Source organism: Schistosoma haematobium, chromosome 2, assembly GCF_000699445.3.
Source record: "Schistosoma haematobium chromosome 2, whole genome shotgun sequence".
NCBI lineage: Eukaryota > Metazoa > Platyhelminthes > Trematoda > Strigeidida > Schistosomatidae > Schistosoma > Schistosoma haematobium.
The window spans coordinates 17,068,464-17,096,292 of NC_067197.1; the positions used below are offsets into that span (position 1 = coordinate 17,068,464).

Genomic DNA, 27,829 nt, shown 5'->3' on the forward strand with positions numbered 1-27,829 from the left:
AGGACCCCTTAGAAGTCGCTTTTACCAGCCCATCCGGTAGGAAATCTCAGAATTTGACTACTCTTAATGAGTGGAAAGTGTTCCCACAATCCGCTCTGCTATGTTGTCTCCTGATCCTGAGTGTTACTTCTTAGGTTCGTGTTGAGACTGAGCTTAAATAGATATATAAGGGGATGCTCATTACTGTTAATGATCCTGTGCAGAGGTAAGTAAATCCTTAAGATAAATAAATACCTGAGTTTAAACGTCTATGCTGACCTTATCAGTTCTACTGGACATACCCTAGCTAGAGGTGCTCAGTCACGCCGTGCTGCGTGTCCGTTACAACATTTAGCCACCGTTGACCAAACTATTCTTGACATGCCGATAGCTTTGTAAATGTTTCCTCGAACCTATTCAGCTCTGAATTCTGATTTCACTGGGTTAGTATACTTTGATTATAAAGGTGTTACGTATAAATGCGTTGTCAAATGCTGAATACCTGCCGCATCTTTGTCTGTAAGTTACGTAAAGTTCACCTCTAGGAGTTCTATACTCCAATGAGTATGCTCCAATGAGATTCAGTCGCTGAAGGCGTTCTTTATATGGCTTGAATTTGAGTCCACAGTCTGATTTAGTAGCTCGTCGTTGGATGCGTTCTAGTGCATCCTTATTTTTTTTATAGTGAATGTAAAAACACATTTCTGTACTTTATGTATGACTGAATAAAACTGTTAAAAAATGAGTTGAAAGTCTTACTGAGAAACTGACAAAAACGAGATTCAGCATTACCAATACAAGATTTTCTCGCAATGTCTTTTCATCATAGCTAGCTTGGAATTTTGGGTCATGGGGTACCTGCCAAACTTTCAAAGGCGAATCACCATGGTTGTAAATGTAGTTTGCAATGCCATTCAGGTGGATTGTTTTACTCTTTGAATTGCCGAAAGTAATTGCATTGTTATCCGCTTAACTTCTAAGTAGAATTGGATTTTTTGATGTGTTAACTCATTATCTTGGTTGAAAGCTTTTTCCCGAAGTTTGACACGATCAGTGAAAAGTAATGACTCAGATAATGGCATTCAACCGCTGATAGCTCGTACGTCCACTACTGAACAAATTAGATTAGGCTCATGTTGTAGTGTTTATTTGGCGTCAGTTCAATTATTAGGTGGGGAAAAGGAGCGTTTGGATAAGTGCACAAAACGATAATCACCACCTATCATGAAAGGAAAATGAACACAGGGGGCATCAAAATGTTTGAGTATTTGACCATTCTCAACTGGTTTTGACCATATAAACCTTAACACATATTCATAGAAGGCACTCATTCAGACGTCGGAGTCATATCCTGACACTGTCCCCACGAGGTGTTTTGCTCGATCTAATTAATTAGCCTTGACACCAAATTTTGTCAAGATTAGGCGATCACATTCGATGAAGGATGTACAACAGAGATGTTTTTAGAGAGCGATCGTTCACTTGTACCGAAATATCAAAGTCTCAGTGTATTTAGTAAGTTACATCATATCACACATATGTGTTGAAAATCCTTCTTATTAGTTGCAATTCTATAAAAATGGACTTAGACTTTTTCACCCGTTCTACTATAAATTCACAGTACAACGAGAGCCGTTAACTCCACCCGTATACCTTCAAGAATTACTGCAGAGCCGAACACTGAACAAAAGAGGAGAGTTGAGCATGAGGTCGACAACCCCATCCTGTACAAGATAACCTGTCCTCTCAGTTCACGCACCTTCATTCAGAAAAATTATGACGCCTCATAGTGCAGACCGAGATTTTCGGGAGTCAGGTATCTGATGCGACATCTGACAACCACAGCAACAATCAATATAAGCACACCAAATATCCGGACAATATGCGAAACTGGGAATACAAGTCATATCGATTCGGAGATGAGATATAACAGGTGTCCAGAATAAGCAAAACACATTGGACCCAAGCCGGACAGAGGAGATTAGATTCATGGAAAATGCTGCTGTTCTCTGGTCACGAAGAGGATGATGATGTCATAGGTATTCAGTGTTTGACAACGGCACGAAGACTAAGATAACGCATGAGTGTGTGACATAACTCGGTTATATCATTCTGAGTCGTTTGAGGTTTTTCTTTGACTGAAAATACCTCGGTAGTAGAAGGTTTCGTAATTTCTAAAATGCGGTCGGCAGATGCAGCTAGTTCGTCTAAGACGTTGTTCTGGAAAGAGACCAGAACTGCTTGCACCTGTTGGGGAAGTTTTGACAAGAAGAGTTGTTTGAATAGACCTTCGTCGAAAGTTCTTGGGCCTATACTCTCTCTCATCCGTTGCAACATGTCCATCGCAGAACCGTGTTCCAGGTCGATGTTATTGAAGAGTTGATCTAACCTTTGTCGATCGGTTAGGTCTCCTCGTTTAAGAATCGAGCGTTTTAAGATTTCGTAAGGATCGGAAACATCACTAGTAAACATACTAGGTGTTACGTACCTGTTGAATTCGCGCGGTAGTGCCTTGACTACTGCGAAGCATTGTGCACGTGTGTCGAACACGCCGTGCTCGGAGAAGTCGGCTTCTGCGTAGCAAAACCAGGCTTCGATGTTGTCGGGCCAGAAAGGCATGAGTTGAAATGAAGGCGGGGACAAAGTCTTAAGCTTGAGTACTTTGGGTGTCTGTTCAGTCATGATGAAGTATGAAGTACGATAATGAACGAGGGGAAAAAATATATATATCCAAGAAAAAACACGAAAAAAAAATCACAATGTTTAAAAAAAAAATAAAAAATAAGGCAATGATATATAAAAATCCCAAAAAGGAACAGACTCACAGTTGCAATTAGGTGTACCAGATCACGTCGGCCTCACCAATGATGATGTCACAGGTATTCAGTGTTTGACAACGCTTCTACCAGTAACACCTTCTAATATATTTCGTTCCCACCTAGAGAAATCAAAAGACAGAGTCGAGGAGATCGGAAGAGTATATTTGGCGATGACCAATATATCGGAATTCTCTGATCTAATCTGGCTAGCGATTGCGGTTGATGTTGAGCACGGCGTTACCACACGTGATCTGGTGCGGATGCCTGACCGAGCGCCTTCAGCTAGATGAGTCCACTAAAACATATGGTCAGCATCCAATGTCGAAAACTTAGAGCTATTTATTTTGGGGATTTATTTACCTCTACAAGGAAAATCCTACACACACTCAACGAGTTGCTCTGATGCTGTCCAAAGAAACACGTAGTGCACTCATAGGATGCGAATCTTACTGATACAAGATCGTTAAAGCATCAGTCAAAACATAGGAGGGAATCACTATGAATATTATCCAGTATTATGCACCTAATAATGATAGTAATGAAGACGATAAAAACCAGTTCTATGGGAGCCTGCAGCCGATCATCCTGAGCGGAGACCTAAACGCCAACGCCAGAACGGACAGCATCAGGTATGAAGATGTCTTGGGATGCATGCACTGATTGTGAGAAAGGAACGAGAGTAGTGAAGGATTGTCAATTTATGTTCATTCAATAAAAACTTTATAGGTGGCACAATATTCTTGGATGTTTAAAATCAGAGAGCTTTTCATTCTGTAGGGTTTATTTACCGCTACAGCTCACCCTTCCCCTAATAAAGCAGTGAGCAACCCAAGACGAGGCCAAACAGAAGTTTAAACGTAACGGGCTTGTCGTTGGTAAACATACTCCTGATAACTTGCTATGTTCAGCACCATCTGGTCATCATCCTCTGATATGAAGAGTCATGTGGCACATAATAGCAATCAGCCAAAAGTACAATGAAAGATTCTATTTATTGTTATCTTCGTCGGTTTTCATCTTACCAGCTGCCTTGTGAGGGGTAAAAGAAATTATAAGTAAGTTTCGAAATACACTCATGAACGTGTAATGACACAAAATGTGCGAAGGAAGTAAAAACTGATATACATGAGTATTTATAACATGCGATAGCGTAAAAAATGTTGCACATTGAATTCTTCGGATTTTCTAGTAAAAACAAAAAATGCACATTTATAGGCATATTGGATAATACATGACAAAAAGACGAGATGAAACGAATCATTATGCAGTGTCCTATAGGCATTTGTTGTTCAAGTGTTCTGTAAACCTTACCCTCCTTTCTGAGAGCGTTATTTACAACTAGTTGTCATATGTCAGCGAACGTTCGTTATGGTTTTTGACTACTAGGTAGGGTATGGTAGTTGTGACGCTCGTTTCGTGCACAGGAGGAAAATGAGCGTCGTTTGGTTTTCCTTCTAAATACTCAGCTTTACGAGAGTGAGTGCTGACGTTTTAGTTAGTTCCGTTTTTATAGACGATATTGTATCTAGGTTTACGATAGACTTTGAAAGGTCCATCATATGCCGTTTCGATAGGTCATCGTGATGAATCGTGACGTATTAAAACGTATATACTGTATCGTAAGGCAGGTTGAACTAAAACATCAGTTGACTGCGCTCAAGTAAAAACAGGCTTAACGCACGGTGCTTGTAAGCCCGCCCATGTAAGAGTTTAGATTCATAATCACCCGTAAACGAGTTGTGCTGCAGCGTACTAAACGTCAAATTTCACTGCATCACGAATACCAAGTAACATGAGTGGAAAAGTGTCAGTCCATGGTCGATGAAATTGTTCAACCAATCCGTTCGCCTGTAAACGGTAGGTGGTCATTCGAAATCCTGTAATTTCTAGTAGTGTGACTAGACAAATGAAATGTCCAGATTCCAACTAGCGTCCATGGTCTCTAGTGATAGTTGAAAGACAGCGGAAATTTGCTAACCATAGTTAAACAAAGGCGCAAGCCACTTTCTCAGAAGTAATGTACTTAACAGGTACTGCTCCTAGCTATCGTGTAAAATGGCCTGCACATGATAATAAATTGCAGTAACTCCGCCTGGAGTCCCTCCGGAGGCTACTGCCGGTCCCAAGCCCGGATAAAAGAGGAGGGTTGGGCATGGGGTTAGTGTCCCCATCCCGTAGAAAACTAACTCGCTAAAAAAACGCTAACCAGAAAAAATTATTCGAACCTTTTAAACTCTTCCCTGGGAATCAGAAGGTCTTCATTTAGAGGAACTATGACGACTCATGATGAAAGCCGAGTCCCTTCGGAAGTTACGAGGCCGATGCCCCTTCTGACAATCAGAGCAACCATTTATTTAGGTACATGGAATGTTCGTACAATGTGGGACACCCGCAGAGCCTTCCAAATTGCTGCAGAAATGAGAAGATACAACCTAGAGGTACTTGGGATCAGTGAAACACATTGGACACAAGTTGGAAAACAACGACTAACTTCAGGAGAGCTCCAGTTATACTCCAGCCATGAAGAAGAAAATGCACCACATACACAAGGAGTCGCATTGATGCTGTCTAAACAGGCACAAAATGCACTTATATGATGGGAATCTCATGGACCAAGGATCATCAAAGTCTCCTTCAAAACAAAGAAAGAGGGCATTTCAATGAACATCATCCAATGCTATGCGCCTACCAACGACTACAATGAAGACGCTAAAGATCAATTCTACAATAGGCTGCAGTCAATCATCGAGAAGTACCCAACAAAGGACCTGACCATTCTGATGGGGGATTTAAATGCTAAGGTTGGAACGGACAACACTGGATATGAAGACATCATGGGACGACACGGACTGAGAGAAAGGAACGAAAATGGTGAGAGATGTGCAAACCTATCTGCCTTCAATAAACTGGTCATAGGCGGCACCATATTCCCACATAAACGCATTCACAAAACCACATGGACTTCACCGGATCACACTACACAAAACCAAATCGACTATATCTGCATCAACAAAAAGTTCAGGTGGACGATGGAGGACATGCGAACTAAGATAGGAGCTGATATAGCCTCAGATCATCACTTGCTGGTCGCCAAGATGAAATTGAAACTCAAGTAGCACTGGACAATGGGGCGGACAATATCACAAATGTTCAATACGGCCTTTCTTCAGGATACTAACAAACTCAACGAATTCAAGATAGCCCTCAGCAATAAGTTTCAGGCCTTTCATGATCTACTCAATGGAGAAGGAACTACTGTGGAGAGCAACTGGAAGGGGATCAAAGAGGCAATCACTTCAACATGTCATGAGGTCCTGGGTCACAAGAAGCACCATCACAAAGAATGGATCACTGTTGATACACTGGATAAGACTTAAGAAAAGAGGAACAGGAAAGCAGCAGTCAATACCAGTCGAACAAGAGCAGAAAAAGCCAAGGCACAAGCTGAATACACAGAAGTTAACAAACAAGTGAAGAGGAGCATCAGAACTGACAAACGTAAATATGTGGAAGATTTAGCAACGATGGCGGAAAAGGCTTCAAGAGAAGGAAATATGAGACAATTGTATGACACGACAAAGAAACTCTCTGGAAATCGCCGCAAACCAGAGGGACCAGTCAACAGCAGGGAAGGCGAGGTAATCACCAACATTGAAGAGCAACAAAACAGGTGGGTAGAACACTTCAAAGAACTCTTGAATCGACCAGCTCCACTGAACCCACCCAACATCGAAGCAGCACCCACGGACCTCCCAATCAATGTTGGCCCACCAACAATTGAAGAAATCAGCATGGCCATCAGACAAATCAAGAGTGGCAAAGCAGCAGGACCAGACAACATCCCAGCAGTGGCACTGAAAGCAGACGTAGCGGCAACTGCAAGGATACTCCACATTCTCTTCAATAAGATTTGGGATGAGGAACAAGTACCAACAGACTGGAAAGAAGGACTTCTGATCAAAATACCGAAGAAAGGCGATCTCAGCAAGTGTGATAACTACAGTGGCATCATTCTTCTCTCACTACCAGGAAAAGTCTTCAACAGGGTATTGTTAAACACAATGAAGGACTGCATAGACGCCCAACTTCGTGACTAACAGGCAGGATTCCGTAAGGATAGATCGTGTACAGACCAAATCGCAACTCTACGGATCATTGTGGAACAATCAATTGAATGGAATTCATCACTCTACATCAACTTCATTGACTACGAAAAGGCATTTGATAGCGTGGACAGAACAACACTATGGAAGCTTCTTCGACACTACGGCGTGCCTCAGAAGATAGTCAATATCATACAGAGTTCATATTATGGATTACACTGCAAAATCGTGCATGGAGGAGAGTTGACAAAGTCGTTCGAAGTGAAGACCGGTGTTAGGTAAGGTTACTTACTCTCACCCTTTCTCTTTCTCCTGGTGATCGACTGGATCATGAAGACGTCAACATCTGAAGGGAAGCACGGGATACAGTGGACATCTAGGATGCAGTTGGACGATCTAGACTTCGCAGATGATCTGGCCTTTCTATCCCAAACGCAACAACAAATGCAGGAGAAGACGAACAGTGTAGCAGCAGCCTCAGCAGCAGTAGGTCTCAATATACACAAAGGGAAAAGCAGGATTCTCCGATACAACACAGAATGCACCAATCCAATCACAATTGACGGAGAAGATTTGAAAGATGTAAAAACCTTTACATATTTGGGCAGCATCAATGATGAACACGGTGGATCTGATGCAGATGTGAAGGCGCGGATCGGCAAAGCAAGAGCAGCATATTTGCAACTGAGGAACATCTGGAACTCAAAGCAACTGTCAACCAACACCGAGGTCAGGATTTTCAATACAAATGTCAAGACAGTTCTACTGTATGGGGCAGAAACCTGGAGAACTACGAAAGCCATCATTCAGAAAATACAGGTGTTTATTAACAATTGTCTACGCAAAATACTTCAGATCCATTGGCCGGACACTATTAGCAAAAACGTACTGTGGGAGAGAACAAACCAGATCCCAGTGGAGGAAGAAATCAGGAAGAAGCGCTGGAAGAGGATAGGACACACATTGAGGAAAGCATCGAACTGTGTCACAAGACAAGCCCTCACATGAAATCCTGAAGGCCAAAGGAAAAGAGGAAGACCAAAGAACACATTACGCCGGGAAATGGAGATAGACATGAGGAAAATGAACAAGAATTGGATGGAAGTAGAAAAGAAGGCTCAGGACAGAGTGGGTTGAAGAATGCTGGTCAGCGGCCTATGCTCCATTAGGAGTAATAGGCGTAAGTAAGTAAGTAAGTAAGTACAGTCGTTTGGGACATTCTATGGGTTCCTTAACAGTTTTTTCTTCGTACAACTTTCTAGACATACGGAGGGTCGAGGCACAGGTATTCCGAGCTTTTCGATACTGAGATTTTATCTCACCAGTCCCCAGTAACCCAAGTCTATCCCACATTTTTCTCCTCTTACGGAGAAGGATGCGGACCTCCCTACTGACCCATGGTGGAGAGTTTCTCGGACCCCATGGTATAGTCCAAGGGATGTGGGGTGCGGAAACTTTTAAGTATAGATTTCGAAATGCGTCCCAAGCCGTTTCAATTGAGGACTCTGGGTCTATTGTCCAATCTACTAACGATGCTGATGCATGATGTCTGGTATGTTTGCTTTCCAGACGCTAGGTCTGGATTGAGCTAACGCGTGCTCTAGATTGACAGTTATATGGAAGTCAAAAGTTAAAACTGCTTGATCACTTTTACCTGGGGGTGGCATGTAATGGAGGTTCGCAACGTTATCCTCATAGTGAGTCAATATAAGATCTAGTAAGGATGATTCAGTGTCCGAGTCATACCTAATCGCTTCTTTCACATTTTGCACTAGGGCATATGTGATAATAGCATCAACTAGCTCCTGCTCGAAGGAATTTTCTGACGATTTAGTTCGCAGATTTTCCCAGTCTACCATTGGTGCGTTGAAGTCCCCTAGGATTAGACATCGACCACTTTGTGACCAAGTATTGAGACTGCTTAACAGGATCTCATTTACCTCACAGCTTGGACTGCGATAGACCAAACCAATCAGCAGCTATTATCCCTTGCATTCACACGTCCCACTCTCATGGAATCCACTGTCAATAATGGCAAATGGGATAGCATTCCTAATGAATAGAGCTATCCCTCCTCCTTTACGCTTTTGTATTCTGTCGGTCCTTACTAACGTAAAACCCTCGAAGTCAAGCTCCATACTATCTATAGACTGCGTCAGCCAGGTTTCTGTGACTGTGATTATGTCTGGCTTTGTAGAGTCAATTTACACACCTAGTCCCGATCGCTTATTGAGTAAGCTTCGTGCATTGGTGTAACAGATCCGAAGCCTGTTTAAGTGCCTTCGTGCTTCACCCAGAGTGGCTTCGGCATCATTCTCTGTCGAAGCCTTACAACCCGAAAATTAACAATTTTTAGGTCATTTTCGCCGCCGTCTAACCCAAGTTGTAGTTCTTTTTCTGCTTCCCGTCTTTTTACACGGTCTGCCAACGGCAAGTCCTTACGGATAAAAACCCCTGAACCCTTTAATTTATGTCCACCCTGTAGAATTAAGTCGCGTTCATTCGAAGGTTTGAATACTACTTTAAGCAGTCTGGATTGATTAGGGTTCAAGTCCGCTAGACTGTTTAGTCTATACACCTTTAGCAAGGTGACTCCTGAGATATTTCGAGGCATGCGTTGATTAAGTGGCTGTTTTATCAGCACAATGTCATGCTCAAGACGAGTTTTGATTCAGAGCTTTCACTCTTCTTGATCCTATTATAAATAGCTGATCTGTCACTCTGATCAGCCTTTGATTTCCCGACTACTTTTATGGGGTAGGATTCCCTTTTATTTCGTTATGTTGTTTCTTCCTTACAACTTGTACCCATTCCTCAACTTTGCTTGCAGAAGAAACCACAGTCACGCCAAACACACTGCGGGGTTCCAAAGGTTCGTCGACGACTTGGGAGGTCAGGTTATGTTTCCCGATAGAAACCGATCGAGCCTTGCGATTGCGGCTTCTAGGCCTTTCATGAGGGATACCATTTAGACGACTGGGGACAGAAGAAACTTCTTTTCTTGAGTTTTTATTTAAGACAGACCTCTTTGAAGACTGTTTTTCCTCCTTTGGTCGGTGTGAGTCACTGTTTTCGGACTCACCTGAGTTTGCTTCACACCAATTTGCGTGTCGACAGAGCGAGTACTATCAGATGTGTCCCGACCACGCTTGACAAAACACTATCTTGTGGCATTCAACAAAGAGATGGCCTCGGTTAGCAAGGTGTTCGCATCCGAACAGCACTGTTGACAAAGCCATACGCAACCGTTTTTGCTGAACCGTTTGAAAGCCACAGGCGTTAAATTCGTGCAAATTTCGTGGTACCAGCTTTTGCACTCATCGCATGCATGCCGCTTTCACAGCTCGGAAGTTGGCAGTTGCTTTTTTTCACTGTCCAGTTAATAAACAGGGGTCTTTTTTAAAAAAAAACTAGGTACAATAATACTCAGAGACAAAGATGATCGATGAACAAAAACAGTGGAAAACTGTGGATTGTTAGAACCAAAAGTATTAACAGATACAATAGAAAACAAAGTACTCAAAAGTACCGACGACAAACTAATTTAGAAACAGAAACGATACACTAATCGAATACTTTAACTGAAATAAATTCAATTAAAGTGGAAACAGTAGTCTTGATACGTATTAAACGATCAAAACAATAGAATTTACTCAGCGAGGAAAAATGATACTGTCCGTTTAATTAGAGCGAGTGATTTTCAGTTTTATCACCATATTACTGTAATTCTGTGATTTTTAACAAATTGTCCTAATTTCAATTTCACTTAGGGTTTTAGCTGAACTGTGAAGTAATTGTTCTGCCATATCAGAAACTTGCTTGTATATGTCTCCCGGGAGTTTTTGCTGTTTTTGCTGTGATCCTACATAATTGTCAGAATGTGTTTGTAACCACGCTCTAATGTTTTGAATAATACAATGGTTAGTACCGCTTTTCGAATTCCTAGAATGAGATATTGACATGTTTACCAATGATGCGGTAGGAACCAGTGGAAAATTGAGACACAATAATCTGTTCGTAGCGTCAGTAGTGTTGAAAAGGACAAGTGCGCTGTACCTGTACATTTTATTTGACACTACATCAGTACCGTAAAGCCGTTGATAAATGTGGATACTATGTTTATCGCCAAAGACTACAGTTAGATTGTACTCCAGCTCTTATACCCTACAGCCAGAAAAAAATGCGATGAATACAGCAGTTATAAAATGTTTTAATTTAGTGTTTCGGTGTCTCTAGCCATTTGAGTTGTCGTCTGCTAGCCGTTGTGAAGATACATTCGGTCAAGAGTTTCAAGAAACACCAGTGAATATATCCGGCTCTTTAGCGAGCGTGGTGGCGCTGAGCAATTGTAAAATCATACATGTCTTCGGCTGACCTGTACTAATAATCCCTCAGTTTATAGCTCATTTATATACTCCGGATTACTCCAGGGATAATTTCCTCTTGGACTTGACAGAAGTAAATCAAAAATCAAGAGATTCGATCATTAGATATAGAATGTAGCCAGCTTTCCTTGCTCTGAAGAATTACAGAGTACAGTTTGTTTTTACAACTGAGTACTAATTAACAAATTTTGGAGGCAATTTAAGTGGCGTTAGCAACGCAATTATTATTCGATTGATTGGTTAGATCTGTACTTTTATTTGAGCAGTTGCAATTAGTCTAGAGCCAATTGAGCTAAGGATATACTTGCATTTCATCGGGGGATTTACCCCAACGTCTATTCCAGCCAACTGATAGAGTTGCTCATTACAGTTAGCATGCCAATTCCTGTAAGTTTATACTTATTGTTAAAATGAGCTACACACCATTTTTTATAGATTTTTGAAGCAAAGTTAATATGACCTATGCAGCCATTGCATACTATTTGTAAATTAATAGGAAAATTAGGTGGACTATAATTTATGGACGACTTTTGAGCGACGCTAAAGACCTTGAGAATGTCCACCTATATGCTACGGCTAAATAAGGGTTATAGTTCAGTGTGAGGAATTAGGATTAATATTTACAGTCGATAGTTAGGTTTAGGAACCAGATATGCATATCTGATATTTGGTAACAAACTAACAACAAGTGAATTAATTAATTTCGCTACAAAATTCACGACCTTTTGTGGTAAATCTGATAGGTTCGTCTATAAATTATACTCTCGACATTATTTACAGCTAAATGTCACTTCAGAAAGACATTGACAGTATGCGTGCAGTCGTGTCTTTGTTTCTTTACGATGATATTTTACAGGGTTAAGATCCTGATGAGTGCTTTAAACGTTGCTGCTCTTATTCCTGAACATCAAACTGCAAGTGAAAGTTGCTACATAACAGCTTCAAGCCGCTGATAAAAGAGTGTTCACCTGAGTAAATAATAGAAGGAGATCATGAATCTGCTGCATTTAGCTACTCTGGTTTACAGTGATTGTATTACGACGTCACTAAAGCAAATTTTATGTTACTATGTCTAGTAGACCTAAAGATGCCGCAGGTATCGTAGTTTTGACAATGCATTTACATATAACACCTTTACAGTCGAAATATACCAACCCAGTCAAATCAGAAGTCGGAAATAAAGTGGTTCAAAGGTATATTTGGAAGACTATCTATATATCGGGAAGCGTTTGATCTAAGCTGGTTAGTTGTTGTAAGAGATGCATAGCACGGCTTACCCACTCGTGGTTTGTTGGGGATGCGTGCCCTTCATCTAGGTGTGTCCAGTAAAACTTATGAGGTTAGCATCAATGTCAAAAACGTACATAACTATTTGATTTAGGGATATATCTACCGCTGCAGATGTTACTTGCAAGTGATACAGCAGCCTATGACAATGATGGTTAATACAAATAAATACTAGTAATCATTCTAGGGCCATAAATAATGCTCACAAAATCTAAATGCTTCATATTTTTAAGTTTCTGTATTTAAAGTCAATGGTTCCTTTGCATAATATCAGATGGACATTAATGTCTATTTTGAATACTTGAGACGCATACAAGATTGAACGAATCGAGCGAAGAAATTTCTGTTCAATCAATTTTTCATCATGACTCTACACTAATATATATATATGTTTACAATAATGAAGCAATACTCATCGAGTGGATACCTTACGTAATAATTATATAATGACATATCGATTATAAAGTAACATTGAGTAACCGGAAGAAAGAGGATCAATGATCAAAATAATTGTTCGAAAATCAAGCAGTTGCCATGTTGCATAATATACAAAAAATAGAAGGAACTAACAAAATATTTTTATGAATGTTCACTCAATTCAACTTGATGACCTTTGTCCACCAAGTGAGCGAGAATGGAACTCTTAATCACTCTTACCTGTCCTTTGCTCAACGACGACGGATGGTGTTCTGTTATACGATGACGGACTTGCCGAATTGTACGCCCTATATAACTGGCTTCACAGGAGCAGTTGAATCGATAAGTGCACACGGATGTGGCGAATTCAGGCAATCTGTCTTTATTAGCCGTTCTTATTATGGGGCGGTTGTAGAAGATGGCACTCAGTCTGATTGCATTAAATGTTCTTTTTACCGCATTTCTTAACCTGTGAGCCACAATTTCTTCAGTAGTATCATTTAGGAATTGTAATTTTAAGAACAATACTTTCTTTGGAACACACAAGAGTGATTTATTAGGATAACAGTTCGAAATCACTTGTGCATGCACTCAGACAAATCCCTTTTTTATTTATTGTTAGATACTGTTTAATAATTTACATAATATTCCATGATGATACTGATGACTCAGTTAATTCATTAGTCGTAGAATACTTTCCTGCCAAATTTAATTACTTCCTAATGTACTTTCAAACTCACTACTCTCTTTAGTCGTCGGTGACCACTGTTTCGGTATCTTGAGTGAGGGGACATAGCTATAAATTAGTCTCCGGTCTAGGTTGCCGGTCTTTAGGTTGAGTTTTGAGCCTTTATATCTTGGTGAGACAACTTGCTGTGCCAAAATCAGTCCTTATCCTTATTAAAAATGAAATGTTATAAGTCTGTCAACTTTTTTCACAATTCGTCTCTACAGTCATTTCAAACCACTATTCTTTATGTGTATTGTAATAAATAATCTGGATTCTATCAAATAAATAATAATACTTTATGTAGATGCTAAGAATCACAATAGATGTTGTTTACAATATCTTTTTATACGGTAATATGGGATAGAGCTTCAACAGATACTTGACAAATTAGTCACAAAGTTTAAAAATTCGTGATTAGAGTTTATAAACGGTTAAATGTGTTCAAATAGAACATAAAATACAAAACGTACTGAATGGCAAATAAACAGTCATGTACGAATCAAAAAACGTCTTCACCACTATCTGATTTAGCTGTTGTTATATCATAAAACTTTATGTATGTTAAAAGTTTGACGGTATGCTTAAGACTTACGTTTTAATGTTCATCCAAGTAGAGTCAATCTTGAAAAATGGTATAATCAAATAACCTTTTAATCGATGTTCCATTATGTTTGAATCAAGTTAAATCTGTCAGAGCTTGTAAATGTTATTCTTAAATAGTTTAAAGTTATTTGGTGACAAACATCAATTTTTTAATCTACTTGGTAAAGTACGAAGGGCCTTTTAGTTGAGTTCATTTGTAGTAACCAATCAGAAAACAGCCATTTTCGACTTCACATCTCAATTGTTATGTTAGGCTGCAAATTTCATAACCTTATCAAGAATATGGAACCAATAACTTAATGATACCTAAAGACATTGAAATCAAGAGACGATATTTGTCTAACATACACTACACGTATGAGAAACAAAATAAATATGAAAAAATTAATATAATTAGAACAATAAAGTGCTCTAACTCCAGTGGCTTCTTTCAAAACACTTTTGCGAGGAAAGTAAATCCTTCAGCCAGTTAAATCATAGCAGACCTATGCAACATACAGCAAATTATATAACAGAACACGTTGATATCATTGAAAGTATCAACAAGCAACGAAAATAAATGGGGCATTATATTTCGAAAATAGGCAAATCGTTTAGGGCAAATACATTTTTAGAACTGTAGGATACACAAGAGGAATAGAAAGGTAGGGGTGAATATTTGTGCAACTAAAGGAATTATCTTATAGACTGGACATTAGAGTATTGATGTGCAGGATAAGTGTGTTGTTTACTAAACAGTATTTAACCACTGTCCGGTTATTTCGGTTGTATATCTCGGTATTCGGTGACAGTTTCTTGCCAAAAGCAACAATTAGTGGTTTACGGCAAAATCCCTGTTAACACCACAGTTTGGTTGGTTGAATACAGTATTGAGCAAATGATTCACTTCCGATCATTAACTTAGTTTATACGAAATAAGTATCAACGGTAAAAGAACTATTTTTTACTGCCTATGAGTAAAAGTGTATTGATAGTTTAAGTTGAACCTACCTTTATATAGTGTTATTGGTTTCATCCATCCCTATGTGGTATGAATGACCTACAACTAGTAATAGTTATTCACTAAAATATTTTAGTTCACTTTAGTTCTGAAAAGAAAGTAGTTATGTTTTAAACACTTAATACAGTTTGCTTTCTGCTGTGATGAACTTTGTTTTATTTTTGTCTTTAAGGGAAATTTTCATCGATATAACAAATTTTTTAATTATGTTGTTATACATTTAAATAAGAAAGATTAGCTCAGCGAAGAGTTCTCTTTTCGGCGAATTCATTTTCAAAGCTGTAAAATTGCAAATATATATGTACTTATTTTACAGGATGATAATAGTGCTGATAATAAACTTCTGTTGTACAGCTTTGAAAATGAATTCGCCGAAAAGAGAACTTTTTGCTGAACTAATCTTTCTTATTTAATGTTATACATCTGTTTTAATTGGTAAATATAACAAATAGTCGTTTTTAAAGTATACATGAAATAGAAAAGGAACTAAGTGTTTATATTTTTCTTTTTTCTGCTATTCGAATTGCAAAATAAGATTTCTTATTCTTCTGATTTATTATCCAAAATTCAATTAACTTTTTCATAGGAGCAGCACTTAGAAACGTTGTACTAGGATGGTTTGATCAAGTTTAGTTCTGATAATCAACGATGAGACAATATAAACCATTAAATTTAGTCCTAAATATCATACCTGTTGTTGGTTATCGTGATATTTAAAACGATTGGCTCTTACTCTCAATATCATCTTGAACATTGAAATTAAAATTCAGGTGCATATGGTTAACAATTTTCTAATATAAATGAATTCATCTTTCGGTTTTCACATTCAGTTATCATCTAAAACGTCATCTTTACATATTAATAGTGATGATAGGACATATTTTGTAATCTAATTTTATTTGTATTAAGAACCCCGTACTGTGTAAGCAACAAGATATATACTACACAAAATTACTTAATAATGTAACTAGTTCTCACAAACTTACAAAATGTATAATCAATTATTTAAGGCCGAACCGTCCTAGGTTATCTGTCCATAGTTTGGAAGATACCTTTCAATATACTCATAAGCTAGAAAATTTTGATAAATTTGTGGTTCTATTTGATATATTTTATTAACTTACCACGATGCCACCAGAATAAACCTTACAAATTATATGTCGGTATTTAACGACACAATGGTGTATGTCAGGTATGTTGATGATACATTAATTACCTGTAATGATCATCAAGATGCTTCTCATGGGCTATAATTTTCTAGTAGAGAACACTCCAATATTAAGTTTGTAACGGAACATCAATGAAACGTTTTATTTTCTGGATCTTGGTATGAATCACAATTCAAATAGCCTACTGGAAAGATATATTTATCTAAATAAAATGTGGAGCGGGTTATTGTGGTGTTTGAATGAACTAGTGATTCCTTTGTACTTGTTGAATACTTGATTTCGAATCCTAAACACAGTACATTCGTTTGTGCCTATCTAGTACTTCTCGATCCGGTTACGTTATTTCTGGGATTCTTAGTTCATACTATAATTCAAATACTCTAATCATCATAGTTATGCTTCAACTTCAGTAGCTTCTGTTCAATAATCTATAAAAGAACTTTATTCAGAGCTGTTTCAACCGCATACATAGATTGCGTTCAGAGAACAGGAACGCGAATTAGTTATTTAGAATGAACGTTGTTAGTATAATAATGGTTATCTGTAAAAATTCGTAGCTCGTTATAGAAAGGCTAGAAAAATGGAAATGGCATTTGCTACAGTTGAGGAAAAGCCTGTCCACAAAACTTGGTTACAAAGGTGATGAGGTGGCTAGAAAAATTGATTTCGAATTAAAGACAATACAAAAATGAACTTACCCAGTGGGTAAGATGGTCCCTCTATACCAGACAAAAAGGAACATTCGAAAAGTTGGGTGTAAACGAATTCCCTTCTAATTTTGTATCCAGCTGTCTAAAAGGTTACGTTCGTACCAAAACACATATATTGGAAGAACAGAATGGAGATTCAGTGTACACATTTTCTAGCACTTTACACAAAATGTAATACTAAAAGGGGGTTAGTTTTTCAACAGTGCGATTGGTAGTTATTTGTCCGATAGTAGAGATGATGTTGGGGTTTCAAAAATTTTCAAGATAATAAAAAAAGGCATTTCGAATTTATTGAACTTTGCCGAGTTTGTTGCAATAAAAAGTTTAAACAAAGTTTATGAATCCAACAAGATAGTTATCAATCTCGTTTTTCGTTGATGACCTCGTTTTCATGAAATTGTTACACAACACTTTTTCTATGATCTTAATTGTAATTTATGGTTTTTCATTTTTGCTTTTTAGGTGTGCTCAGCTAGTTTATGTATTTTATTTTAGGTATTTCATGGTCGATGACATAAATCTTAGATTTGTAAAAAAAATTCTGTTCATATCCCTTTCTCAGTTTACCCTCCTAGAATATTACATATTTAAGCTGTAAATAGGCAAAGGTTTAGACAATTTCTAATCCTTCCGTTATTATTTTCTCACATTACTCTATATCTACATATCTAACTCATAAAGTATCCATATATGTTTCGTTTCTAATGGTTAATACTACTGTTCATAGGTTGTAAACAGGTAAAGAGTACGGGTGAAATAGATGGGTTCATATTACTCTGCTACGATAGTTATGGATTCTTGATTCAAAGATAAGAAACATTCATCACTTATAAGCTATACCATTCAGTTTTTTTTATTTAGATTGACTAGAATTCTTTTACTCTTAAGATCACAAGTAGATAAATATTACTATTTAAATATCGTTATCATTAAAAACCACTGGCACGCTAGTTATATTTCAAACTTTTCCATCAATAAAAATAACTTACATTTATTTTTGTAATGAACAAAATACATAGCTTTTCATTTATTCATTATAGCCTTGTTTAGTAATTTATATTAACTTATTTACAGTTGGATGTATTTCAAGTCCCAGATGATGTAGCTGAAGCTGAATTAACCAGTCGTAAAGGTTCAACAGTTTTTCAAAATTTCATATATGATTTACCAATACCATTCTCATTGTTACTACTTCTATGCGGTTTTGGTTATTTGTTAATTATCGGTATAATTTATGCAATTGTAAAATCCATATTAGCGAACCGTACGCCAAATGTCAAACCGTCTGTTAATCAGCTTCAACCTTTTGCTTGTTGCCCATGTTGTTTATCAGTTGCTGATTTATGCAACTGTTGTAGAGTAACTTCCATTGATGCCTGCCTTAATGGTATTTGCCCCCAGCGTAAAGTAAGTTCACACAATAAACATAAATAGTGATTTTATGTGTCTGATTCCTTTATTGTATTGGAGATGTTAGTTTTACCATGTTTTTTTCTGAACAACCGATGACCAGCTTACACTGTCGACTGTCTAATTTATGATTCGTTCAAAGCCTTTAAACATTACTGTGTAAGAAGATTGGAATTTGATTAAAATCCTTTAATAAGCTAAGTCTAATTGTTTAAATTATTTAAGGTTAATTTGTTCCTTTTAATTTATTGACAACATGGGACAACAGAATTATCTAATCTTAATCCTACGCTTTAATAATTTTCCTAAGACTATTATCAAAAACAACAATTCTAATGAAAAATCTTGGATTGTTACCGTAGTTTTACCTCTCCGCCAGGGTACGATAGAGGAATTAAAACGGATCTTGAAAATCTACAAAGTCAAAGCTTTCTATGTGACAACTAACGCCCTAAGAAACACTTTAGTTAAAATAAAAGATAAGATCCCATTTACTCCTAGACAAAATTGTGTCTACAGATTAGGTTGTGTCGATTGTGATATGTTATATATTGGACAGTCTTCCCGTGAGATCTCGACTCGTACCCAGAAACACGTAAGCCACATAAAATTACCTCCTAATAATCCTGTAGAATTGGAAAATCTATTATTTTAATCAACAATAGCAGCACATGTTATTTTAAATAATCACCAAATTGGTATTAGAAATATCGAAATAATTTAAAAAGATTTTCCCAACTATAAAGAGGAGCGAATAGCCGAAGCGGTTCATATAATGCTAAATCCTTCTTCTCACAGTAGGACAGCAGGCCTGACTATTCATCCGACATGGACTGTTTGATCAAACAACTACATTTGACCGTATACACTTTCCAAACAATCTACACACACATACACACACACACACAACTTCAGCCTCACTACTTTACATTACAAATGTATACATTATTCACACCCACCTTTTAGCTCACAAATTAATACAGTGATATGTCATACAAAATCACCTTGATCAGAATAACTTGGCATTACCATTTTCAAGTCTGTTATGATTTTGGTTTTACTAACAGTATTGTTTCCTTTATACTGTTTAAACTTGTGTTAATTTTATTTCGGTAATTTATTTACTTACAAGAAGTGACTTACATTAAGTCACAAAACATCAAAAGAACAATTTCCTATTCATTGGGATATCACAAAACATATTTATTATTTACTTTAAAGAATGTTTTTATGAAGTAGTTTAATTTATTAATCCAACTTTTGTAGATTAATTTGAATATAATGCATTAATGAACTAAGTTTTATTTTATTTAGTCAAGATAATTTGGTAATGCAAATTCCCATTCATGTTTATTCAATTGTCGCATTAGATATGGTTTTATGTGTTTTTTTATTAGGACTGTTTATGTATACTATTTTACTGTGTATATATTTTGAATGATAACATGTATAAAACATCATATATCTAAAAATATCCCTCAGGTTGTGAAACTTTCAGGTTTACCAGTCTGAAATGTTCTGAATCAAAGTGGCTTTTTATATCACTATATGCTAGAAACCATTACATTTGTGCTCTCAGTTTACTCCAGTTAGATATAATTCTCCATTCACTTCCATATATAATGACTCGGATAACTATTATGCAACTGTGGCATTAAAGACCAAATTTGAAACGTGCTGCAAGAATGCGTTTCAAGTATTCAAAGATGAGCAGATAACCGTTCAAGATAATGAAAATGTCCAGATCGTTTATTTTTTTATTTGATTCGGTTATATATATGAAAAGCGAGTAATGGATAAAATATACGGACACACAGAAAAGAAAAAAATATAGATAGAGGGAAAACCATAACAAGATGATCCTTGAGTAAGTGCTAATTATTGACTGTACGGGAATCTGTACAATGTTGTTAAAGGAGTCAACAAGGTCAAGTATGTGAATATCAGCAAAATACTCAATAAGCTTAGGACAACTCGTCGGTCACATGATTTGTCTAGCTTCACACTTCTTACGTAGGTAGATGAATGATCTGAATTACTGCACTTTTGTATAAGTTCCCCAACTTAACCTCAATGATTTTTCAATATACAAGTAAAAAATCGTTTCTTTTTTTGAAAACATGAATCAAGTGTTATGTGTGACGATAACTTTCCTTTTTCACTGTTCAATATGCCATACCTAAAATTTTTGAGCGTTTTCCCGTTGATTTGTTGTTTCAGTGCCACAAATACGTGCTAATTTCACTGAGAACTACATTTTTATCATCCAAATCTATCTACATATCGCTATAGGATTGTGTAGATTGTTGAGTTTTAGTTTAGATCATAAAGCGATCAATGTTAGACCACCATCGAGCGCCTGGAAGCACTGAAAGCCCGTTTCGTTCCAACGTGGGACTCCTTAGCAGTGCAAACTCACGATTCCTCACGCAAGACTAGAACGCAGGACCTTCAGTTTCGTGCTCATTAGTGACCAGCTTTGAGAAGTAATTCTCAGAGCTCTAGTGAGAAGCCTTGGGTATTGAAGTTCGACCGTGTCGGGATTGAGGCAGTTACACACACAAGATAATGGGAGATGGTGGCACAGTATTATGGAATGGCTAAAGTTATCGAATTCATTGAGTTTTTGATCCGTTATTTCATTTAAATGAGAGTACTATTAGTTAAAGCTAGGGTACATAGTCACAATCTGACTTAAAATGTAAACGTTTTTTTTAATGTCGACTGTTATTTTTGATTTAAACTAGAAGTTTGACGATTTTAAATGATAAGACTGTGTCTGTATTTTCTTACAAAATTCATTTAGTTATGGTTTGTATGAATCAACATATATTTGAAATAAATTTATAAGAACTATTATAATGAGACTATAATTTATGGCCGACTTTTGAGCGACGCTAAAGTGACCTGATAACTAGGACCAAATGAGGGTTATAAAGCAGTGTAAGGAATCAGAATTATGATTTACAGTTGATGGCAGGTGTTAGCAATTAGATTTAGGGTTTTCATCACGAACTGACATCAGCTAAAATGCCAAAACAATACTTAGCCAAATGGATAAATGAATTTCGCTCCCAAACCCATGACCTGTTATCTTATATGTAACTGGTTCGTCCATAAATTATAGTATCATCGTCATCAATTGTTTGAATAATCAAGTTTTTAAATTCTTGACGTGTGAAAAAAATAATAGATGAAAAAATATGCATTTCCGGTTCATCTCATCAGTAACTTATGTATAAATTATTTTTTAGACTCATGATTTTACGGACTTATTATTATGTCAAATATGTCTTGGACGGCCTGGTCGAATGAAATCGACTGTACCAGTAAGTGAAGTGTTTTATGTTTGAGTGAAATATTTGTATATGTTCAAAGTTATTCTAATAGTGTGATGTAGTTTAGTGAATACAGTTAACTGTCAGTTCAACTAGTAATATTGTACTTCTAACATGCTTTTCTGTATTTTACTGAGCGTAGAACAATCAAAGCATGAGGGGAACGCAGAAAATATGTTAACAGATAGAAAGAACTTCATACAACTAGATCCTTCGATAAATTTAAAAAGAGCAAGAACAACAGGGTTTGGTGAATAAAATGGATTCATTCTATTTCATAGTTTTCTCATCACCTTCATACGACCTAAAATTAAAATTATTGGTATAATTGTAATAATTAACAAACGTTTCGCATACTTTCAGCTGAAGGTTTCTAGGAATGTATTCAGAAAGCCTTATAGAGGCTGTTGTCTCTGAAAGGTAAGGCGTTTGCAAAAGCGATTGTCAGACATCTTTTAAACAGTGGATATAAAGTGTATGTAAATAATGCTTTCAAAATAATCAACTGCTAAAGAAAATATCAATCTCACTCCGTTTGGCAGAGGCAATCGTTATCAAACGTCCCTGATCCGGCCCATGTATACAGAAGAAAAGTTTGGTTAGCCTTTCTCTGGCATGGTGATCGAGGGTTCACCTAATAATATTTATTAATTTCAACTTTTAGTCTTTTTTCAATCCTGTCCCCAATATTTACCTTGTTCTTATTTCGTCTTCTGATATTCACCTCTTACATTATCTGATTGACGTTCACATATTTTCTGATTGACATCATGAGTCGATCAGTGTTAGACTACCATTGAGCATCTGGAGGCACTGGACGGCCGTTTCGTTCTAGTATGAAACCTCTCAGAAGTGCGCATCCACGATCCTGCACACGAGATTAGAGCCCAGGACCCTCAGTCACGCACACATCTAACTTCAAACAATACAACACATATTTGTTTATTTTATCATGTTTAGCGATTACCTGATCACTCATTAATTTCATACTTTTACATAACTTCTGAATTATTGCTTCCCAACATAAATATACCTCGATCTTAACTATATTTGTTCACATAACTTGTATTTCCATTTTTATCACTATTGTTATGATTTTGGTTACGTTTAATAAAGGTATGCCAAACATCTGTTAAGAACTATATTAATAATCGTAATTTTAGTTTTTAGGTGATGAGGAACTGTGAAACAAAATGAATTCACTTTGTTCTTCAAACGCTGTTGTTCTTGTTCTGTTTAGACAGAAAGAACTCTGTAAGATTACTCATTTCATGGATCGATCTTGATACTTCGAGTAAAAGACGGGGAGTAATCATGATATATGTATGTTTATGGTACTTCAAATGGAGTCTTGCGGTACCTTCTGGTATGCTACATACGTTCAAACTTATGAACTGATTACATGTACTTTCTTATTAAAAATATGGTTACCATATATGGCTATTAGTTAGAATTTCATAAAGAAATCGCTAGTTGACCCATCAATAGGGTACGCCATGAACATAAATAAAACGAAGAATATTCAGTGATAAATATACTAGCTAATGAAACCTGCGTCAGCTGATCTAATAAAATTCTACAAATTTTGTCGTCATATAGTATTTGTGAACTGTATGCAAGGAATAGAAGTAGTGTTAAATTTTTAAATGTAAAAAGATGACCGTTAAATCATATTTTATTAATAGATGGGAAATATTCATTGTAATAAACTTTATTCGCTGATGGAGTTAAGAAGGTAGTTGTTGATTTAAAATATCCATATATATCTTAAGCTGTTAATGTATAAATTAAATTAAGTGATTATTCATTTTCTTTTTATATTCAGCTTGTCAAATGTCCTGTATGTTGTCGATCAGCCTATTGTGAAGACACCGTTATATGTTGCTTCTTATGTAATTTCCGATCGAAAGCTTTACTTCAGGAGGAATAGAATAAATACTTTGGTTCTTTATGATGGTACTATATATGTACTTCTACTGGGAAACAAATAAATTCACAAATGGATCTTTATTTTTATTTTTTGGTAAAAAGATTTCATAGAGAGAAATTTTTTATGATGATCATTTACTTCAGTTGTACAGTTGTTCTTATATTTTTTTAACATTCATGGTAGTGTATTAGAACATAATATAGGATCGCGTTATCAGACTGTTTGAAGATATCGAATATTAAAAGTAGGGTGTATTGTAATCCAAAGGTTAATGAAAAATAATATGAAGATAGTTCACAAACAAAAGATAATTATACGGTTGGCAAATATAGAAATGACAAAGAAAATAGAAATAAAATGTAATAACAGGTAATTGGTAATCAGGCAAACTATAAGAGAACAATAACAATTGATCATTAAATATGGAAGCAGAAAGGGGTTTAAGAACACAGTAAGATCGGAGATGAGCTATACACTTATATACAGAGTTTGAACTTGAACAAGTGATGCATGCGTTCTTAATTTGTATTCCTATCGATCTATCTGCTTGACCACGTGGATGACTTTGAAAGATAATCCTGGAAATGCAGTACGGATTTTCGATGTTCTATAATAGAGGTGTTGATTGATAAAAGATGAGGCATAGCGAGATATTCATCAAACTCCTACCATTAGTAATCAGTAATCTCATACATCTGGTGCTTTTGATGCTTTTGAACGAAGCATATAGGACAAGATTTGCTGAATAAAACATACTCAATCTACATCGAGTCTTCTGAACAGCTCTGAAAGAAGAATGGGCATTTCAACAAAGAAAATTTTATTCTCGACAATTTCATTTACTTAAGCTGTACAATCGTATTTATAGCTGATTTTGTTTTCTAAAATAGTAGTCTATAGTAGGATATAATGGTGCTAAATGTTTAAAAAACTTGAAGGGGGTATCTTGTCTTGAATTTAAAATCAGAGTTTGAAAGGAAGTTATATAATAACCGGCTAGTGAAAAAGTGGAAAGGTGAAGATAATTCTCCACTTGATAGCTATTAAGAACAGAATAATTAAAAGTTTTAATAGTTGCTAATTAGTAGTTTGTAGGGTGTAGAAATAACAAAATAAGATAAAAAGCGATAGATTATAGAAGATAGAAAGGGAAGCTAATATCATGGAAGAAGGACGGACTGCTTTCGCACACATTGTGACTGACTTTTTACCACAAATAATGAAAGTGTCTTCCGAATATCCCTTGTATTGATAGAAGCTGTCGATTTTTGGTCTCAGTATGGTGTTTTCGAAATTAACAATCAAATAGTAAGCTAGGAGTGGGTCAATTAGTGACCCCATCTCTATGCTGACAGTTTTTATGCTAAACACCACCAGAAGTTTCCTTCAAAATCATATGTACAGTCTGAAGAGTCGGCTCAAAAAGAATGAAAATGAAAAAACTCATGCACTACAGAGGACATTGCTACCCACCAGTTTAAATCTAATCTTTCAATACAAAGACTTAGGTAGATGAATAGTGCTAAGTCTGTTTTATGTTCTCTGTCTTTATTCACTTCCCTTCAACTCTTTTGCGTATTGTTTTACACTACTTATTTATATTCAGTAAACAGTTGTATTCCTAGCACTTTTTACGCTTGTGTTGGAACTCAAGTGTGTCGTGTAATATTCTGAAATATTTGGTTACAACTTATGCTCTTCCTGATAATTTCATAAGCAGCACTCACCATTTATAATCTTATACAGATTAATTTAGCCGAAAAAATCGTACGACACCATGTTGCATATATTAGTAGGTCATAAGCTTGATCGATTCCACCACCTTCCAACCACCCAATTTCATACGAATCGATCTGTATATTATCTTAAACTTGACACTTCGAACTGCCTTGTATACATCATCAATCAATAGGTATGAATATGAATAATCAGTTTATTTCACATGAAATTACTGAGTCTAAAGCATGTCTCTTTCGGATGCACTCACGTTCAGCAAACTAGTGTCAGCTATCTGTCAGAAGTTCACAAAATTATCACTATTTTCATGCACTCAATGAATTTTCGATAATAGTTAATGTGCATCAGTAGTATTACTAAATATTATCAGGGTTAATCATACTGAGGTCAAGGAAATCTCCCCGTAACTAAATAAATCGTATTAAATTTATCAAACTAACTGGAACACTATTGGGAATCCTTCCTCTCCCCTGTCAGACTTCTGTTACTTCAGTTAGCCTATTAATGCAGATGCAAATAGAAATAAACTCACACAGACACCATACTAACATAAAGGTTAACTGACTTTCTAATTTAAACCAACGATAATACTTATAACAAAATCCTTACAATACTGACTGCCTTTATATTTCTAAGCACGAAATACTTATGCTGCTCACAAGTCAAGCTCTTAATCAATTATTACTACTATGCATTTTAATGTGACTTGTTAAAAGATCTCTATGCTAAATCATTCTTCAATATGATAATCCTACCTTTTTTATCTCTTAAAAAATGTTCACTTGGATTTTGAGTTTAGGCACGTTAATAGTTAAACCTGTAGTGACTCACTTTTATCACGAGAACACGACTGGTTTAATGAAGACAATTATTATCATAACCAACTATACCAGTGCTTGTTTTAATGTGCTTTTGTTTAACTGTGCTAATTACAGCCATTTTGTGCTTCCATTGCCTTTCATCTTTGTTCCGCGGTTTTCGGCTTTGTTCGCACGTACTCCGTTCTCCTGCTTTCGCTTGTACCATTTCTTGGCACGATCTTGGTATTCGTTCGATACCACGAGATCGCCAACGAAATAAATCTGGTTACGTTCAACCTTCGCCTTCTGATTTGTTTGGTACGCGTTTCCTTGTAGTGGCGTTTATAGTCAATTTCGACTCAACACCACGCTACAAACCAAACATGTCTGAAACTGCTACATGTATATCCCGGTCACTTGCAGCCGCTTTTTTTGGTTTATCTTTCAGTTTATTTCAGTAGTTGGACAGCGGGGTTATCTTTTTCAATTACACTGAGTTTTTCAGCATCTAATGTAAAACAATAGGAAATATAATGCCTATACAAAATAAGGAGGTAAACGAATAATTGATCTGTAATGTCCTGGCATAACGAAGATCTTTGCGGCGAACTGTTATCTAATCAACCTAAGCTGTTAAAAACTTGCATTTACACAGTGTACAAATTTATCCATAACCATTGTAGCGGTAAATAAATCCTCAAAATAAATAGCTCTATAAGTTTTCGACATTGGATGCTGGCCACATGTTTTAATGGACTCACCTGGCTGAAGGCGCTCGGTCATGCATCCGCACCAGATCACGTGTGGCAACGCCGTGCTCAACATCTACTGCAATCGCTAGCCAGACTAGATCAGACAATTCCGATATATTGACAATCGTCAAATACAACTTCTGATCTCCTCGATTCTGTCTTTTGATTTCTCTTGGTGGGTACGAGTTATATTAGGTGTTACTGATAAAAGCGTTGTCAAACACTGAATACATGTGCCATCTTCATCATCCAAACCTCAATTGCTTGAACACTAAAGGTGTTTGTCAGTTTTAGTTGACCAGCGGTATCTCGAAATTAATGACAACCTTGAATGGAATCGGTATTGATTCTCACAAACCATTAGGTTAGATTCTGCCAGATTCAAGCAACATGGGTGTTCGAACGTCTAAGAAGTTAACTCCGATGCGAACAAACAAAACCAATGATGCCAATGCTGAAATTATCCTAGCAAAAATCGTTTTGTGATGGAAATATTGCTCATACTATGGTATATCATTTAGTGTATACTCAAGCGCCTACCAACGTAGATGAATTCGCTTAGTAATCAGTATGACTGCCTAATACTGTGGAATGTGAGGTTGAAATTATCTATAAAAGACCCACAACTGAAAACTAGCAGGACAATCGTATCATCGAATG

The 27,829-nt window shown here is 36.6% G+C and overlaps 1 protein-coding gene across 1 annotated transcript; it reads left to right on the plus strand.

Moving 5' to 3' along the window:
* The first annotated feature begins 11,386 nt into the window (after positions 1-11,386).
* On the plus strand, positions 11,387-23,994 carry MS3_00006345 (uncharacterized protein). Its single transcript, XM_051214477.1, has 5 exons — positions 11,387-11,525; positions 11,563-11,673; positions 18,277-18,609; positions 21,867-21,941; positions 23,776-23,994. The coding sequence occupies exons 2-5, from the start codon at positions 11,662-11,664 to the stop codon at positions 23,878-23,880; spliced, it is 525 nt and encodes a 174-aa protein (XP_051067654.1). The 5' UTR covers positions 11,387-11,525; positions 11,563-11,661; the 3' UTR covers positions 23,881-23,994.
* Positions 23,995-27,829: the final 3,835 nt, after the last annotated feature.